The sequence below is a fragment of the Macrotis lagotis genome, chromosome 4, assembly GCF_037893015.1.
Source record: "Macrotis lagotis isolate mMagLag1 chromosome 4, bilby.v1.9.chrom.fasta, whole genome shotgun sequence".
Lineage (NCBI taxonomy): Eukaryota > Metazoa > Chordata > Mammalia > Peramelemorphia > Peramelidae > Macrotis > Macrotis lagotis.
This window is the reverse complement of record NC_133661.1, coordinates 213,311,311-213,332,095: the sequence shown is the minus strand read 5'-3', so window position 1 is coordinate 213,332,095 and position 20,785 is coordinate 213,311,311. Positions and strand designations below refer to the sequence as shown.

Below are 20,785 nucleotides of genomic sequence, written 5' to 3'. Positions count from 1 at the left end.
GGAAGGGAGGGTGGTAGAAAAAGTGCAATTAATAAACTTGTAAATGGGTGAATGTTGAAGCCTATCTTTGCATGTAATTGGAAAATATAAAAGAACAAAACAAAGAATAATTATGACTTTGAAACTTAAATCTAATGCTTCTGATTTCATGATTTCTGGAGCTAAGTCTAATCTATTTCCATATGATTCTAGATGCATTAACTAAATGAAGATATATCATCTATCAGGTATAATGGGATCCTATATCAAGGTTAATTTACTGTCATACTAAACATTTGACTTTCCATTTGCTCCACGGGTATCTATGCAATATCAATGGAAAAGGCAAAGGTAAAGGAAAAGGAATAAGCATTTATATAGTCTACTTTGTGAAAGGCATGTTAAAAGCTTCATAAATGTTACTTTATCCTTTCCACAACCTTTAAGTGATAGGTGTTATTACCCCATTGTATAGTTGAAGAAATTGAGATTAAATTAAAAAAGTTAACAGACTTGCTTGTGGTCCTAATACTAGTAAGTATCTCAGGCTGGATTTAAACTCAGGTCTTTCAATGTATCACAACTAGAGGAAGGCCCTGATCACATTGGGTGGACCATTAGTGAAGGATTTATGGGAGGGCATGGACAGGATTGAAAGGTTTGCATTCAGTGTGATTTGTACCATTAGAAGGAGTAGTCAGCATTAAGATCACAGACTCATCAGACTATTGACATATCTTTATTTTCCTTTTGAATGTGGAAGATTTTCCAGTCATGACAATAGAGGAGGTTAATAAAGGGAGTAGAAACTTGGTTTCACAATTACAAAGGTTAAGTTTCAAGTCCTACCTTTAATATATACTGTGTAACATTGGGCCAATTACTTGATCTCTCAAGGTCTCAAAGGGAACTTTTTTTTTCTTTTTTTGGAGGGGAGAAGAATGCAGTTGCACTGGTAAAGGAAGATTCCTCATTGTTAGTTCTTAATACCAACAAAATCACAGGTCAAGAAATCATAATAATAATGGAAAAAGATTTCACTTTGCTTTACAATTCACATTTATTTTCCTCAATGCTCATGTTTCCCTTGTGGTTGCTAACTATGTTTAAGGAAAAGTCAAATTATTCATGATGGATTAACTTCTTGATTTCTTATGTAAATATCTCTGAGTCACCCCAAGCGTGGATCATGTGAATTTCAGGGAAAAGAATTCACCATCAGAAGAAAATATTTTCTTTCTTTTGTTTGTTTTTATTATTGAAAACATACACAAAGACAACAGGTTGTTCAGCTACTGAATTTCCATAGTACAGCAGAATATTGTAAGAAAAGGAGAAATGTGACTGATATATATATAATGGTTTATATGAGTAAGGCATTTGGGCTTAAGAATAGTTATCCTGGTGTGTGTGCAAGCACATTTACTTGGACACATATCAATATATTCAGGCACACTTAGAAGGAATTTCATTTGAAACTATAGACTAGTTAATCTCTTGCATGCATTTATTTGAGAATTTCACCTTAATAATTTTCTATTTTTTCTGCTTATATCCAAATAATCCATTTGTTTTGCTTCATTTTGATTTTACCAATGAATTAGGAGTTGTTCACAGAACAGTGGTAATAGTCTACTCTTCAAGAGTTTGCTTACACTTTGAATATTAGTGGTGCACACAAAACAGACTATTTCGTAGAAAGTTTCTCTTACCAATATGAAACTCAAATAAGAAACATACCAATTTGCAAAGGCACAGTGGAAACAGGATTAATGCATTAAATACAACATGAATCATTCGCAAGTACAAGTTTAATGTTTCAGGGAACTTTTGTTAATACAACACAGTTGGGTCACATAAAATACAAATGCTTCTGTTGATTTGTCTTGGCAACTAAGATACATCAACAGTGCTAACAGTTTAACAGCTTTGTTCCCATCTGACAGAATATGATGGCAGTTCTGCAAGGCGAATGTTAAACCTGACCGAATGTATTTATTAATTCCACAGTGTTTTGACAGATTATAGGGGCTATAACTTAAAGGATGCTGACCCGCTCACTGAGGGTTCTCATCTCAGTTTCTTCGGTCTTTAGGTTTGTGCTGAGTTCAATATTTTGATTGCTAAGGTGAGTTGGATACTGCAGACCCTGATTTTCCGCATACTGTTCCCACCTCAAGTCATCGCTTTCATGTGTGATGTAGCGTTCCCCATTCTTGCATTCTAGTTCACGTAAGTCTAACCAGGTCTGATAGTCCTGGGAAGGAAAATCCAAAATGTTAACACTGACATCATTAAACTTAGTAGCTACAAAGTCCACACTCTAGGAGAGAAAGCAATGGAGTCTGAAAACATGAGTTTACAACCTAGCTCTATGACTTCCTTTGTGGCACTGGGTGCCTCATCTGATCTATAGAAAGTAGACTGGATCTGGAATCAGAGAACCTGGGGTTCAAACCCTAACCATGATGCTCTCTGTATGACCTTGAGAAAATCACTACTCCTCCTTGCATCTTAGCTGTAAAAATGAGAGACTGGACTAGAGGGTGTTAAGGTCCCTTCTTACTCTGTTATGTTGCAACTTCCATCCTAGCTCTGTATCATAACACATTAAATAGATTAACCACACAACAGCCTAGAACCTTAAAGAACAGATGTCATCTTTCTTTAGATTATAACATCTCTGTTTCTCAGTATTCTTATATATGTATTAAAAAAAGAGTCTGTACAAGATGACCTATACAATTCCATCTAGCTCTAAATCCTGTACAAAATCCTTGGAATTCTTCCTATAGAACTCAGTCCCAACTCTGCAATCAGTGTTCATATCTCCTTATGAGTAAGATATAATACTTTATGACTATATTTATGACTACTATAGAAGAAATTCATATTTCCTAAGCTTACCTTAAATCAACAGGGTTAGCATAGGTAAACAAAATAAAGGCAAATGTGGTTTTGCAATTTTTTTTTTGTTTCTTTTAGGAACAGGAGGGATCTGAGTAAAGAAATTCCCTTCTGTCAGTGGTATAGAATGGCAAATCATCTTTATCTTAAGATCTTAAAAGAATAACCTGGGGGTATTGAGAAGTTAAATGACTCCTATAGTCATATAGTAAAGAGTGTCAGAGATAGGATTTGAATTGAATTCTTCTGAACTCCAAGGATAGTCCCATATCTCCTATAGTATGCAGCCTGTTGGTATGATTCTTCTTGCATATATTTATGTATGTACATATACATACACACATATATAGTTAGATAATTCTTATACTATAATTTGAATCAAATATTTTTGGGTTATATAATTTGCTAAATTGGCATTCTATTACATGTATAAGATCTAAGTGTTGCATTTATGAGAATTAATTTTCAATTTTAGCTAGTTATGCTAAGTGTTTGTGAACATACTTTAAGTGTATCTGATGAATATCTATTGCATGATAGAATGAATTTGTGAGCATACTTTAAATGTATATGATAAATATCTATTGCATGCTAGAATGAATAAGAGCTCAGGTTTTGAAAATACCTCCTATAAACTAACACCACTGAGCAAATGGGCATCTGTTTGGTTATCTGTCTTATGAATATAGATGCTCTTAAAATCTAGCCCTCTGAGCTATTATGCTCTCTGGGGTTTTTTTTTTTGTTTTTGTCTTTTCAGAAAAATGGGATGAAAAGATATATCTTCTGGCTTATGTAGATAAATTCTTAAAAATGAAATGAATTATAAAATACATGGTTTGTTAATTGCATTTTGGCAATAAACATAACTTGGGATAAAGACTTGTAATTCTTGAAGCAGTTTCATTCTGAGAAATACATCAATAAGTGTTGTGTAAAAATAATAGTCAAACTGCTATAGATATTTAGTAGCTTAACCTGTTGAGAGAGAATATGAAATTATTGATGGATTACCTGTAACCACGGGTGACTCAATGTTTTGTCCACACTATAGCGCTTTCTCATTTTCACTTGCAACAAATTATTGATGAGATCAATGGCTAAGGGAAAAAAATTGTTTTAAATTTATAGTAATTAACAGAATGTAGTCATATTATCAGTCATTATTATAAAAGGATGACAACTTTCTCCATGTACTTTATATTCCTATGTGACTTCCATCTTAGCTCTGTATCATAACAACATATTAAATAGATTAAACACACAACAACCTAGGACCTTGATGAATAGACAATATCTTTCTTTAGATTCTAACAACCTCACTTTCTAAAATAAAAGTTCATTCACTCAACAAGCATTTATTATTGGCACTGGGGATAAAAAAAATTAACCAGTCAACCAAAAAATCCTGTCTTCAAAGAACTTGTTTTACTGGGGAAAAAATGTGTTTACATATGAGCAAGTGTAGAATAATACAGTACATTGAAGAAATATTATAATACAATTATACAATACAAATGCAGAATATTGTAAATCCAAAGTAAATCTTTCCAGCCAATTTAGAGAAGTGATTTCACATTGACTTAGAATAAAACTAGTGAAACTATTTTATTTCTTGTAAGATTTTTTTTTTCTTTAAGAATACAATTCAGCAGTGGCTAGGTGATGCAGTGGATAGAGCACCGACCCTGCAGCCAAGAGTACCTGAGTTCAAATTCAGACTCAGAAACTTAATAATTACCTAGCTGTGTGGCCTGGGACAAGCCACTTAACCCCATTGCCTTGCAAAAAACCCTAAAAAAATACACTTCATTTTGGAGAAATGGGATGGAAATATTGGAAAGATGAATGACCTTGACATTGCAATCATTTGATTTCTCATTTTGCCTCTGACCTATATTAGCTAATTTGGTTTTCTCAAGATAAATGTTTTAAGGACTGTCAGTTTACATGTGAGAGGCATCGTGGCATAGGAGAGAAGGGTTTTTAAGGCCTACTTCTTAATTCTTACTACTTTTATGATTATGGTAAGAATCCCAGACCCCCATCCAGGGGTTTACAGGCTTTGGATGAATTGTGTAATGTCTAAAAAGTTAGAGGCACATAATTCCAGCTCAATTATTAATTCTATTAATAATACTAGCAATTTAATACAAGGATGTCTGTGGCTCTTTCAAAATGCCAAAGATCATCATGGCAATGGGCTCATAGCTTAAATGTCCTTTGGAAGAGGAGCATTTCCAAGTTTAACTAACAACTCTGATTGGTTAGCAGTTAATGAGAGGTGGACTTAAAAAGAGAAGCTCACTCCAATGAGAGGCTGGGAGTGAAATATCTCTCTTGGACAGAGACAATTTCTGTACTCAGACCACCTCTAGTTTTGGGCAATCTAAACAAAGAATCTAAACTCCTAATACAAGATTGAGCTAGTTGAGTGGAGTAGCAATACCCAGAATGAGGAGAATGCTAATCCTTTAACAGTTCTGTCCCTGAGAGATTGGACTAGGAAAAAGAGTTGGGATCTCCTCAACTATAATGACTAATTATTAATAGAGAGAAAAATAATCCTTTTTCTTAGTTGCTGATCTGCATTAAATGGGAAAATTTTACACTATTTTTTTCTATTATAACAAAATTCCGGTCCAATCTAGTCATTCCTATAACCCACCTCATTGGAATTATGTCTATATTTTCATTACAGGTAAGTATACTTAAATTCAAGGGAAAGTATCAAATAATAATGATACTGAGCTATAAGATGTTTTGACAGATTTGAAAACAAAATAGAACCTAGTCTTTTCTGGACCATGATTTTCTAGTCCATTTTCTTAGGACTGTAAACTGATTCAATTTAATGACAGACTTTTAATAGTTTCCTGTTTACATGGCTCTGCAATAGAAATGAAAGCTAACATGATCAATTAGATATATGCTCAGTTTCATAATTTACAGTCTAGGATAATTTAAACCCCATTTTATAAATATAATTTGAATTAGGCTTTCTCTAAACGTATTAGCTTATACTTTCTCAAACTGATACTTCTTTGCTACTTTTCAGCTCATTCATAGCTTTGAAATATATTCTCACAGTGTATCCAAATCAATAAAGTATTTTGATACTCCAAAAGGTTTAATATTATCTGGAAATTAAGTAGAAAGCAATGACATTTAATGACTTTTTCATCCTACTTTTATAACTATATCACTTAGAATAGGTTTCCTTTCATAATTACCATTTGCAAAATTTTATCCCAATTACTTTGCCATAATAATCTTTGATCCCATACTCCTCAACTACTCTTTAAATGGACAGATAATTTTATTATTCTGGCCATGGGGTAGTCTTTCTAGGTTTGGAATTTTAGTATCCCCATGAAACCATTCACACCTACCTCTATTTATTCTCCCATAAGTTCACCACAAGGAGCCTCTGCTTTTTTTTGAAATTGTAGGGATATGACAATATTTGGAACACATGGATTATCCACTAGTTTTCTCTCACTTTTACCTTTCATATCTAATCCATATTTTCACTGCTTATGTTTCTTTAATTACATTTCTTCCACTTCTCCTTTACAACTCCCATTGATAATGTTTCATGCCCACCATGGTCCCCTGTATTGCCCTTTGGGTGATCCTTAATTTTTGTTCTTTGGAGATCCTAGTGTTCCATGAGTAGCAGCTGTATAGTATGTCAAAAGGCAATGGTACAAAATACTTAAAGCACTTTTTGATGAAGAAGTCATATGTAGTGCTATACATCCAAAGGCTTTCAAAGCCTTTGTCTACTTTTGAACTAGCTATGGTACCAGGGCACAGTCCAATTTCAAATTCCACATATATGCTTTCAAGATCTTTTGAAAATGTAGCTCACCAAGTAAACCATTTATTTGAGCAGGTGAGTTAAAATATCCATTCACAAGATTTGTTCACTGGTGAGTAAAGTGTATACTTTATTCAAGCCTCTATGAAATCGGACAGCAAAAATGGTGGACTGCCAACAGTGGCAGAACTTATGTGCATTTGAAAATGTGTAGCAGAAATGCCTCCCCAGAAACTGAAGGGATAAAATGCACAAAATTAATTCGCTCATTCTGCTTTGAATTCTATAATTAGGAAGGCAAGAGCAAAGCAATTCAATAAAAAGGGCTGTTGTTGTTTTTTATCCAAATTGACCCCCACAGTGTGCCACATTACCTGAATAGAGAGGTAAGCACTGCCAGATGAGGGGTTGGAATATAATGGAAGTGTAGTATATGATATGAAGTAGGAAATATAATGATGAATGTAGTATATAATAATAAAGCATGCAATCAGCAGCATCATTAAGTGCCATAGAACCTGAGGCACCTATGTAGTTGGATATGCAGTATATCAAGGCAATATGAAACATCTATCATGCAGAAAATATTATAGGAGAAAATACTTTATTCTAATGCATATATATTCTTATATAGGAATATATATTATATATATCTGTGTTTATATATATATATATATATACATATGCATTATACATACATACACACTCACATATATGAGTATGATGGACAACTGAGTGGCATCATCCATACAAACAGAAGGCACTAAGAAAATGAAAATCTAATGATAACAACTGTGTTGTTAGGCACACTGGAAGGAAAGTTGATCACACAGATATTTTTGAAAGGCTTATGTCAAAAAGTAAGTTAAACAATCAAAATTCCCAAGATTCCAGTGAATGGAATTTTTTTTTGCATAGAAAATGGAAGTAATTAATTTTAATTGTATTACCCTCCCAGCATAATCTTGTTGATAGTGAACTCAGATCAAGTCTTTCTCTTGATTAAAATCTTTCAATGACCTTCTAGTATCTATACAATAAAGTCTGAATTTTTTATGACATATAAGGCCTACTACAATCCAGAACCAGTCCACCTTTTTCAGTATGGATTTAGCATTCCTGCCAAGTTTAATTATTCACCATTCTTGAATTCTTCTTTTCCTTGTCTCCAGGTCTTGGCCTATGAAAGAAATTCTGTTCCCTTTAGGTGTTTTGAAATCACACCCCTCGTTCAAGGCTCAGTTCAAAAATCATCTCCTTCACTTAACACCACCCCTCACTTGGCCAAAAATTATTTTCCCTTCAAAAAATTCATTGCTTATTACTCTACCACACACTTCTTTTGTGAGTTGTTTTTCTGTATGTATAGGATTGATCTTGCTAGGATTCCTGTTTATCACAGTGCTTTGTAGTAGTTAAAACTGTGACTAACTTTTACATAATGATTTGCAAAGGTCTTTACAAATATAATTGATCTTCAACAACTCTGTGGAGTAGGTGCTCTTGTTATCTCCATTTTCTAGATAAGAAAATTGAGCCTGAGAGAAGTCAAGTGACTTGCCCTAGTGACTTAGGCAGGAGTTAAACAAAGGCCTTTCTTGATTCCAGGATTACCACTTTATTCATCTACCTCTTTATATATATTGTGGGTGTTTAATAATTTTTATTATATTTATCTCTTAAATTGGATCAACAATGAAGACAGCTCCTGAAAGTTTTTCTGTAGATGCTGAATATTAAATACCCTTATGAAAAACATTGCCTCTTCAGATTGAGACTGTTCCAATTAAAATCTGAAATGGCTTCTATTCTCATGTGTGTCCAAATTATTATTTAGTAGTGTCACTTAACTTCTCTTTGTCTCAGTTTCTTTAATTGTAAAATGGGTATAAAGTATAGAACCTACCTTGTAGAGTTGAGAGGATCAAATGAGATATTATTGTAGGTGCTATGTAATGCTTATTCCCTTCCCTCTTCATAGACATAAGAGTTATGAGATCTTAGAGATCATATAGTTCACTTCCCTTGTTTTAACTGATAAGCAAAAGGAAGTCAATGAAAGGAGAGTGATATATGTCCACAGGTCATACCAGCAGGAAACATCATAAGTGATTTGATACTAGTTCTTCTAACTCCAGAGCAATCCTCTTTCTGCTTCCCTTTATTTATTCATCCCTCTATTTGGAAGCATGTTTTCTGAATTGAACACTTTGGATATGTGAAAGATGTTGAAATGCCTGCTCTTTAGAAGCCCACAGTCTAGTTAAAGGGATAAAAAAGGGATAAAGGGATAAAAAATGTCTATAAAATAATCAGCAAATAATTACAAGTAACACACAGAATCTGAGTTGGAAAGACCCTGAGGGATCATTTAGTTGAACACCTCTATTTTACAGACAGAGTCAATAAGGTCCAGACACAAAGTGACTCAAGACACAAAAGGGGCAGGATTAGGCTGTCTGCTGTCCAATGGGAAAAAATCCTAACTGCAAAATATCTGAAGGATTGTTACATGGTCTTTCCTTGAATACTTATAGTATCCGAAGCTCCCTGCTTGGTAAATCAGTTTACTCTTTTGTTAAACAACCTTTGTTAGAAAGATAATTCTTGTACTGAGCCTAAATCTTCACCCCTATAAGCTCTAGGTTTTTGCTTTAGTTCTATTCTTGAGTTACTATTAATGAGTCTGCTTTTCTATATGAAGGAAAATGTCATGTCTTTCCTAAATCTCCTTATGTTAACAGTTCTGACGTGCATATGAAGTTGTATTTTATAGAACCTTTGCCATTTTCCCCTCCTCCTCCAGCTAAGTTTAGCTTGTCAATGTTCTTTTCAAAATGCAGTGTATGTAATTCGACAGGATATTGCAGGCAACATCTGACCAGAGCAGAGTGTAAAAATTATTGTCCATGATCTGTCATCTAAATCTGATAGCCTTCTGACCATCAGATTAGACCATGGCTTCAGTTTAACCTAGAGACAGCTATGCTCTCCCATATCTTTTTTCACATGAACTTCTGTCTAGCTAGGTCTCCCCCATCTTGTACTTGTGAAATTCTTTTGGCTCTTAATGTGCAATTTTACATTTATCCCTTTTAAATTTCATCTTGTTGGTTTTGGCCCAGGAATCCAGCCTGCTGAGATTGTTTTGAATCTTGATGCTGTTATCTATCATAGTAGCTCTCCTTTCCAAGTTTGTGTCATTTGCAAATCTGATAAGCATCTATATCTTCATCCAAGTAATTGAGAAAATGTTGAATAGGAAGGGGCCAAGTTGAAGGAATTGCTGCCAAGGATAAAAGATTGGATTAGATGGCACTTTAAGGTTCCTTCTAATTAATTCTAGAGCATGGTATAATAGAAGGAATGCTGGATGTGGAATCAGAGGACCTGTGTTTGAATTTCAAATTTATTAGTTATGCCATTATTAAGTCATTTATGTCCCCAGGTTTCAATTTTCTTATTTAAAAATAAGGAGGTAGATGACATATAAAGTCCCTTTTATGTCCAGATTTAGGTCAATACAGAGATACAGAGCTTCTCACTAGAGATCTCCCTACAGGTTGCTGCAATTATTTAACAACATTCTAGGTAAAGAGAATCAATTAATGGAGAATCCTTCTAATAGAACTAGGTTCTGATTATTGTGAATAATGAATCCCAAGTAATGGTCACACCAAAAATAATTAGATTATTCAAAGTTACAATATATGTAAAATTTGGTAGTTAGTTTCAACTCAATGGAAATAAACAGTGAAAATTAAAATAATTGAGACCACTTCATCGAATTCATTGTTTCAAATTAACTTGGAATAATTGTAGTATTATCATCCAGCCTATTTAATTAAATGTTTATCTCTTGGTTAAAATATAAATTCCTCTGTTTGGTTTTTAAAGCTCTCTACAATCTAGTCCCAAACTATCTTTTTAGCTATTATATATTCTTCCCTTTCCTTATATCTGGGTAGAGCTAAACTGACCTTTCTGCCGCTCACACAAAGCACTCATTGCTTTTGCAATTATTGACCATCCTTCAAAGCTGGGCCATACACCCTCCTCACCCTCCACTCATAAAATCCCTTACTTCTTTCACTATGCAGCTCAATCACTTCTTTTTCCACAAAGCCTTTCTTTATCCCTGGAAAAAGTAGTATCCTTTCTATCTATATTGTATTTAACTACTTTGTAGTTAACTATTATTTACTCTTAGATATATACACATACTGTTTTCCTGAATAGAGTATGTACACTTAATAGAATATCTGTCAGGGTGAGACCCTTGAATTGGAGAAATACTGGACTGGCTAAGCTAGGCTACTCCAGGCCAATTTAGAAATGGAGCAAATCAAAACTTCCTTGCTGATTAGGTGGAATTGGGCCTGTGAATTGTTACTGTCTGGGAGAAACAGGGTGATCAAAAATATAAATAAAGGTTCAAAAAATAAATAAATGGAAAATTAAACAAATTCCAGTTATCAGAGATTCCAACATTACGTGGAAAGTTTTATAGTTATTAAGAGTCAATCATTTCCTTTTTTAAAAAAATTAAGTTACCATTATTTAATGTTTCATTGCTTTTTTTTCTTCTTCATGAATGGTCAAAAATATATCCCTATCTCCAAAGTACTTCATTACCCTGGGTCTATACTTGGACAATGGAACTAATATAAGGTGGCTAAAAGCTCTTTCAGCATCTCCTAACCTTTCTTAGGTAGTAATTACAATTTTTTTTTTAGGATTTTGAAAGGCAAATAGTGTTAAGCGGCTTGCCCAAGGCCACACTGCTAGGTAATTATTAAGTGTCTGAGGTAGGATTTGAACCTAGGTACTCCTGACTCCAGGGCCAGTGCTCTATCCACTGCGCCACCTAGCTGCCTAGTAGTAATTACAATTTTGTAGTGTTTTCAAACTCTTTCCACTTCAAAGGGTACTCTTTTTTTAAAACAGAAATGAACTATCCCTTGACATTGCACTATCTGCTAGCAGTGAACTATTATATTTCACTTTCTTTTAAATTTTGTATGCATGTATACATATAATATTAGATTGTCTTAGGTATTTTTCTTAAGATTCAATTTGTTTTGGGTTCTTCTCTCTCTCTCTTTATATATATATGTATATATATATATATATATATGTATATTATTTTACAAGCTAGTGAATTAGTATGTGTTCTTGGTTATTTGTTCCCTCTTTTGTTTTTTGTACCTTTTAAAAATGTGAACTCATCAGTGAGTTCCTTATGTAGTCACACACTTTCTTTAGGTTCTTCCCTGTTTTCATTCTTACTGGGATTGGAAGGAAGGAAACAAGCATATAAAAAAAACCTAGGCATTATTCTAAGAGAACTTTTCAAATATCTTATTTAATTGTCAAGACAGCCCAGGAGGTGGGGATGGTACAATTATCCCAATTTTATAGTTGAGGAAACTGAAGTAGGTAGAGGTTAAGAAATTATCCTAGGGCCACGTAGTATGTATCTGAGGCTGGATTTGAACTCAACTCTTTGTAATTCCAGACCTGGAGATTCTATCTATGATACTCCTCAACTGTTCACTAGTACATATTATGCGATCTTTTGAGAGCTTTGAAGTATGAATTCATGCTGACCTTTGTTCTGATATTAAAATTTTTTTTTCCTGAAATTTGAGCCCCAAGTTTAACTATAACCACCACTCCCTTTTCTTGCCATCACAACTTCTAGAGTAAAGAAGTCATTTTCTTTCAAAGTCCCTGCCACTTCCTTGTGGATAAGAATGAAACTCAGAACAGCATTTTTTCCATGTTTGAAAGATAAAAATGCTGACAAGTTAAGAACTTATCAGATTTAACAGCATTAAACTTGACAGTTTTCTGGGTGACAGTTCAAGATCCCCATCACATCAGAATTCATTTTGGAGACAAGTCTGTAATTGAACAAATATAAAATACTAGTATAAACTGGAGATTTAAATCCTAAAACGACTCTGGCAATATTATGAAAATGAGAGCTTTCTTAGGAAGTTTGACATATAGATTTTATCTGTGATGAACTAAGGAAAGCATCATTGAAATCCAGGAACACATTATGCATATATTCTGAATTGAAAGGATAATATACAGCTGGCTAGAAATAGCAGTTGTATGTAAACCAAGTTGATAGCTTTAGCATCTAGTGCATAAACAAAGTGCTAACAGTGAGAACATACACTGGTCATTTTTATGAGTATCAATGAAGCAATCTGGCAAAAGGCATATAGTATTAGACTTGGGGGTCAGTAATATCTGTGTCTAAGACCTTCATCTGGTACCTAATGGGCCTGTGACCATGAACAGATAATTCTCTAAAAATTCTATAAGTCACAGGACAGATCTGGAAAGAACCTCAGAAACCAACTTAAACTACCTCCTAATTTTATATGAGAAAACAGAACCAGAGAAATCGATGTCTTCTCCATAGTCAAATAGGTACTAAATGTCAGAGAAAGGATTTGTATGAGGTCCTCTGACTCAAGAGTTGGTACTTTTATTATTTTAAAGTCTGGCTGACACCAAAGTTAGAGAATACTTGCCAATCTATACATTTGCAGAGGAAACTTCTTCACCTGGAGCTCTCTATTGTACTAAATGCCTCTTTCTTTTTTTGGTTATGGATCAGATTCTTCAAGTCCCTAGGGTTTAGTACATAAGTACAGTTCATTACTTAGTACTGAAGACACTGAAGGACTTAAGTTATTTAAAATACTCCTTGATCAGTGGTATGTATAATGCCCATTCCTTCAAAAATATGTGAAGGCAGCTAGATGGCTCAGTAGATAAAGAACTGGAACTGGAGTTAAGAAGACCTGAATTCAAATTTGGCTCAGATACTTACTAGCTGTGTAGATCCTGGACAAGTCATTTACCCTTTTTACCTCAGATTCCTCATCTGTAAAATGAGCTGGAGAATGAAATGGCAAACCAGTTCAATATCTTTGCCCCCCAAAAAAACTCAAAACCCAAAACCCAGTGGGACTATAAAGACACTGAACAACAACAACAACAATTATGTGAAGTGGATATGCCAGCAAAAACAGAATTTGTACTGTTGTGGGTAGCTCCTAACTATATAGCAGAAACAGAAAGGTCTGTTTGAATCCTGCTTCATATATATAAAAACTGTGCCACAATGAGTAAGTTTAGCTTAACTGCTTTCTCAATTTTTTCATCTGTGAAATTTAAATAATAATAGCATTTACCTTGCAAGATTGTTGTTAGAATAAAATCAAGTAAAATGCATTCTACAAAGAACCTTGTAAACCTTAAAAATCTATTATCAATATTAGCTATTATTATTCTACATGTGTTAATTCAGGACATTATACCAACACAACCCTACAAAATGTGCAAAACCCGAAAAACTTTTTTTCCCCCATAAAGGAGAATTCTATGTGAATCTCTGGTACTAACTGCTTTCTCTAGGTCCAGTTTAAATCTTGGACTTTTATTTGGTTTCCATATTCTTTCACTTTCTCCATCTAATTATATCCTTTGCTAGCTTTTTTTCCTCTCTCAGTAAAACTGCAATTGATCGTTCCTTCAGCTTCTCTTTTCTTTTTTTTCTCTGTTAAATAAATCTTATTTCTTTTGTATTTCTGACTCATTACCTGTCTGTGCAGTGCTTATTAATCTCCCTTATGGTTGCTTCATGCTGATAGCAAGTTGTGTGTTTATTTAAAAAAAAAATTCGTTTTGCAAAACCCTCCACATTCCAGCTCACAACTCTGCATGCTGTTGCTGGGCAACATTGGGAAGCTGCTCTAGCAAGCTGGTGCCAAAGGCTATAAACTGTAAACAAGTCAACAGAATATTCTAATCTCACTCCATTCCCTGGTCAAACATGGAAACCCAATGAAGTCTGAGAGCTTTCAAGGCAAGCCAGAATCATTTTTTTTCCCCAATTCTGGTCTCAGTAGAGAGAGATTTGATGATGGATGGTGCCCCTGTTTTGTATCCATTCTCACATGTCTGAGAATGCTCACATAGTGTGAAAAGTTTTAAGAGATGCATGAGACTAAGTACAGGTTGAAACAGTTTAGTGCAGTGGAAGAAATTCTGGATTTAGGGTAAGAGAACCAATTGTCCCATTAACATGCATGAATATTGTTCAGTCCTTTCAATTGTATTCGACCCTTCATGACCTCATTTGAAATTTTCTTGGCAGTGATCCTGGAGTGGTTTGCCATTTCTTTTTCCAGCTCATTTTACAAATGAGGAAACTGAGGCAAACAGGGAGGCTGGATTTGAACTTAGGACTTCCTGCCTCTCTTTACCTCCTTAACCTTAGTTTTTTCATCTATAAGAGAGAGAGAGAGAGAGAGAGAGAGAGAGAGAGAGAGAGAGAGAGAGAGAGAGAGAGAGAGAGAGAGAGAGAGACTGCTCTAGGTGACTTTTAAATTTGCTTTCAGCTTGAATCCTATGAGTTTTGCTGAGTGACAGTTTCAGCATTTAATTTAAAAGCTTAAGGTAGAAATCAAGAATTTACCTTATTGAGCTGACATAACTAATGATCTTCCATTAGAGAAAAGGGACACAATTATGGTTTTTCCATTTCAATGAAACAGGACTCTGATATACCCATATAAGAAGTAGCATGAACAAGTATAAAGATCACTGGACCTGGACCTCAGTAGCCTAAGGATGAAATTCTGGTGCTACCACTTACTGCCTGTGAGGACCATGGCTAAATCCTTTCACCATTCTGACTCTGTTTCTTATGTGTTAAATGAGGGACTTGATGGCCTCAAAGGAACCTTACAACTTGAAATCTGTGATACTTTAAGAATCAAATAAACTTGGACGTTTAGAAAATTAATCAAAGTACAAATCATAGGTTTTCAGTTGCTGAGTTTCTTTGTGAACAAGAAAACTGCTCATACATGGGGTATAATCAACGTCTACATTCTTATTCAAAACCCTTTCTGCATAGTTTTTCTCTAAAAATAAATATTTGTTTAAAGAAAAACCCATCAATTATGCTTTATTTTCTTTTGCAACAAATGAAGTCATTACTATTAGGGAATTTTTTTCAATCATTGTCTCTTTTTTTGTTAAAAAACTAAAACAAAAACGTGAATTTTCCACATTTCTTCTAATGGCTATGTATTTGTTCTCATTATTTCACACTTATCTTTTATTTTGCAGATCTCTCGACTTTTTTAGTTATATGCAACTATATCTGGAATCCCAAGTTTTCTAAATAGATCAACCCTGGTAGAATCTGACCCATCAGAGTCTGTTAACTCTAGCCTTAACAATCCTATTAAGAGTTGTGAAACTTGGCCTGCATTTTGTGAGAAGTTCACTGGCCAGTCTCCTCTTCCTTTCTGATGTTTGACAGTAGTGTTAATCTGTCAACAAATCAATTTGTTCATTAAAATTCAGGAGGCTTTCTAGATTTTCAAGCCCAATAAACTGTAACAAACACAGTTTAATGATTAAAATGGCAATTGTCTGTCTTTTGTCTAAGACAAGATTAGATCTCTGGGTCTCATCTACTTGGGTCTTATTTTCAATAGGGTTTCTTTTTGTTGTGAACAATACTTAGGAAGATGGAGACCTGCAGCTGTGTCTTTCTTAGGCAAGGGCTAAAGCTTCTAATTTGAGAGTTTGGGTACATGGTTATATTTAAAAGACATACTACATGCTGGTATATGTGCTAAGCTTGTATTTAGCTTTTTTGCATGTGTCTGTTGCATTTTCCAACTTGTCTCATTCAAAAGTAATTTGTGACATTTTGAAAATTGATTAATTTAAAAAATGTAGCTATACCAAAATTAGGTTTTAAACATTTCTAAGAATGACTGGGAAATAGGAATTATGTCCTATCACCATTAGGATTTTAGTATTTAGAGTTGCAAGGGACACTAAAGCAATTGTAGTATAATCCTCATTCTAGGATTATAAGATTTTAGATAAAGAGCTGGGAGGGTCTTCAGTGGCTATTTGGCTTACCTCTTATTTACAAATGAGGAAACAGACCCAATAAGATCAGTAACTTGTCCAGGATCACATAGACTGCACTTTGATCCTGGGAGAATAAATACTTAATAATAATAGTTAATAATAATAATAATAATAATAATAATAACTACTTAAACTTCTTTCCTTCTTGCTTTCCCTCCTTTTTCCTTTCTTCCCTTCTTTTTCTACTTCTATCTTTTCCTTTTTTCCTGGTCTCTGATTTTTGGAACCAGATTTTCTACCTCCATAGACAATTTTCTTATAGATAAGAAAACTATAGCTTGACAAGATATAGGAAAATAGAACTCAAGGCCTATCTAGCCAAATTCCTACTTTTTTTGTGGGGGGGGGGGACAAGTGAGGAAACTGAGCTGTAGTCCTTTAGATCAAAGACTTTATTCTGTTTAAACTTTGTATTTTCCCTAGTACTTAAGTTTGTGATAGGAACAATATTCACCAAGGTCCCTGCCAAGTAGGCCAGGTTAATTCTTTCCCTAAAAGGAAAGGAAGCCGTCTGTGAGACTTGACCGACTGAGGAGGGTAAGACTCAAGCCAAATGGGGTGTAGGCTTCTTATCCAACTAAAGAGCAGATGGTGTCAGCATCCTTAAGACATGCTGGATGATCAGAAAATCACCACACCCTATCCTCCTTTATAAGAGGTCTTTCTATTTGGAAGTTAGGGAGAGGGCTAAGTCTATTCCAGCTAACATTTTCCTAATACAGCTAAATAAATCTCATTTTGTTTACTGCTGAATAAACTACTGAGTGTCTCATATCTTTCTTTTCAGTTTCAAACTTAAGCTTTCCGCCAAGCCAGGTCTTATTACACAACCTGAAAGATGTTGGTTGTGAAGCATTCTATTGTACATTAACCCTTTGGGGGGAGGGAGAAAGTTGAAGTATTGCATTGCATTGAAGCTAACAGAGAACCAATGCAAGAATGAGTTGAATTCACGAATATGCCCTAACCCTAAAGATGATTCTCATTAAAAACATGTTAAACACATTAATAGAATTGCAATCTTTTTTCCTCTTCAAAAGAAAAGAACATATAGGGAGTCAAAGTTTCCTTTTAAGCACTATACTTGGAGTCTCCAACTAAATTGTATGACCGAAGCCAAGAGATAATGTCACAGCAGGTGTCTTAGCAAAGGTGCCTCTGATGAATCTTCACCTGGAAATGTAGAAATTGATCTCCAGTGAGCAGGAGAGGGGCTTGTCAGCAGACAATTTCCTGCTACTGTTTCTCTGTTGATTGCTTTCTGTTTACCTCTCTAATGTCAGATAAAGTAACATGAACCACTTGTAAGGTAAGGGGGGAGAGAAGAGTAGTTTCTTGATGATTTTTTACATGCCTTTTTCTGAAGCTGCTCAAATTTCCAACCAGTTCTCAAGTTGATCTTATCAATGCACTTTGATGAAGGAAATGCACCAAGTACTCTGACAACTACCTTTTCAACATTTCTGAAACCCTCTGGCTCACAGTGAAAAAAAAAAAGTCCTCATCCCTGAGCAAATTATTTTCATCTTGCTAGTGATACCCATTCTCCTCATTCAATTACCTAAGGTCTTTACCTTATTCCCTTCAATCTCTTCAGCCTTAAGAGACAAAAAAGATTCCTTTTTTCATTGCTCAGATCATATTCCATCTTTTCTTCTAGACCTAATTCAGGGTTCCTGACCTCATCTATAAGACCTAAGTAAGTTGCTCTGATCAGGCTAATTTCTTCAGTCTTACCCTATGTACTGGTTTGGAAAGGATCTCTTTTCTTTTGTTCTGACCTCCAGTTATACCCCTATGCTCTGGATTGTCCTGGTTCTCCTTTGATAGGAAAAAAACAAAACAAAACAAAATTCAAAAACCCCAACATTAATTTCCCAATTTCCAGTGAGCAGGGGATAGGGATTATTATTATTAATTATTTTTATCAGTCAATAAACATTTATTAATCACCTACTTTGTTCTATGTCCTGTGCTAAGCATTGCAGATAGAAGAAGAAAAAGTCTCATAATATATAGAAGGTTGACCAGGAATGCCTGGGTTCAAGGTCTGGCTCTGGCAGGACTGGCATGAAAATGACCATAACACTTAACCTCTCAGGACTCTAGGCAACTCTCTAAGGCTTGAAGAGACCTGTATTGGGAGGAGCCTCCTCATCTGGCAGGCTCTCTATGTATCAATGGTCCAGTACCTATTCCTAATCTTACCATAGGCTAATGATCTCTCTATATACACATAAATATATCTATATGTATGTATGTATGTATGTGTGTATGTGTGTGTAAATATTTGATTTTTACAAGGCAATGGGGTTGACTTCCCCAAGGCCCTCCCCCAAAAGGTTAATGTACAATAGAATGCAGCACAATCAACATCTTTCAGGTTGTATATTAGGCCTGGCTTGGTGGAAAGCTTAAGTTTGAAAATGAAAAGAAAGATATGAGACACATAGTAATTTATTCAGCAGTTAACAAAATGAAGCAAATATTAAGTGTCTGAATCCAGATTTGAACTCAGGTACTCCCGACTCCAAGGCTGGTGCTCTATCTACTGCACCACCTAGCCACCCCTCCCTCTAATATTTTAATAGTCATTTTTATATATAAATGTTTCTAAAATAAATGTCAATGCCCATATACATATATATATATATATACATACATAATTTTTTTTTTCCTTTCTGATATGTATATATAGTTTATGTTTCTCTGGTCATCGTCATTTCGTATCTCTTCCCTCTAGCCAATATCTCTAGCTCTTTCCCTGGGATCTTGACTGCTAAGAATTCTAATATCATAGAATGATATATCCTCAACATAAGAGCCATAATATTTCTATTGTTGGCTAATATTGAGAAATTTGAGAAATAGTTCAATCTCACAATCTCATTCCTCTCAACCTGCTGCAGAGACCAAAGAACCCAAAGCAGATATCTAGAAATAGATAGAAGACAGTATCTTGCTTCTCTCCAATTAATATTCCAAAATTTTTGAAAAGAGGGAACAACTTTAACGTAATTCAGAGGTGGGACCTTTCCTATATGATAAGAGAAAGAAGGAAAATTTCGAATCCCTGAAGCTGCCATATGTCACTTTTCCAATTTTAAGGATTGCTAATCACCTTAATCTGGGGTGGGGTGGGGGGAACAGCTAATCAAAGATGTAGCAGGGCTACAAGTACAAAATAAGAAAGAGTCCCTGTCCTGAAGGCAGTTACATTCTACTGAGGGAGACAATACGTACATGAAGAAGTATGTATAGAATAACTATATTCATTATGGAAACATATACCAAATAATCATAAATTCAAGGAATTTAGGAAGAGAGAGAGAGATTAACTGGGTGACTGGGCTAGTAAAGGCTTTGTGACGAATGTGGTTCTAGAAGGAAGAGAGGGATCCTATGAGGTAGAAAAGGTCAATGAAAAAGGCATCAAGATGGAAGATAAAGTGCTACGTGTGGGAAATAGAAAGAAGTACAGGTTGGATTCCTGCAGAGTGCAGGAAATAGAGTGATGCCTAATTAGTCTGAATAGACAAGTTGGGTAAGGTTGTGATAGGTCTTTTAAAAAAAATCAAACTGAAGAGTTTCTATTTTCTCTGGAAAGCAACGGTAATTTATCTTTGAAACTCAAGAGAAAGATTGGGGTTGTATGTACAGATAAGAGAGACATCTGCATGAAAATTATCATTAAACCCATGAGAGTTTATGAAATCACGAAACAGCGTAGAAGAGAAAGTGAACGTCTAGGATAAAACCTTTTGGCAAATCACTAGTTAGGATATGGATAATGAGATAGCAACAGAAAATGAGTGGCCAAAAAGGTAGGAAGACAACCAGAAAAGAATATCATAAAACAAGAGAAGAGAGATTAAGCAGGAAATAGGGGCAAGTCAACATTGGAAAAATGGAGCAAAGAGATCAAGAAAGATTGCTAAGAAAAGAACATCATATCTGGCAACTAGAAATTTCTGTTGTGTTTGTCAATAGACATTTTAGGTAAATGAAGAAGTTGGAAGTCAAACTGCAAGGAGTGAAGGATTGAGTGAGAAGAAAAAAATAAATAAAACAACTTAGAAGAGAACTTTGAAT

General features: G+C 34.7%; 1 protein-coding gene across 5 annotated transcripts in view; it reads right to left on the bottom strand.

Moving 5' to 3' along the window:
- Nucleotides 1-1,772: 1,772 nt before the first annotated feature.
- The window catches only part of PRKD1 (protein kinase D1), a 504,884-nt gene continuing 485,871 nt past the window's right edge, over nucleotides 1,773-20,785 (bottom strand). For all 5 annotated transcript variants that reach the window (XM_074235395.1, XM_074235396.1, XM_074235399.1 and 2 more), the window contains 2 exons: nucleotides 3,901-3,986; nucleotides 1,773-2,236 (listed from right to left, as the gene is read on the bottom strand). In XM_074235395.1, the coding sequence (XP_074091496.1) occupies nucleotides 2,018-2,236; nucleotides 3,901-3,986 (305 nt within the window). In that variant the 3' untranslated portion in view covers nucleotides 1,773-2,017. The remainder of the gene's footprint in view (nucleotides 2,237-3,900; nucleotides 3,987-20,785) is intronic.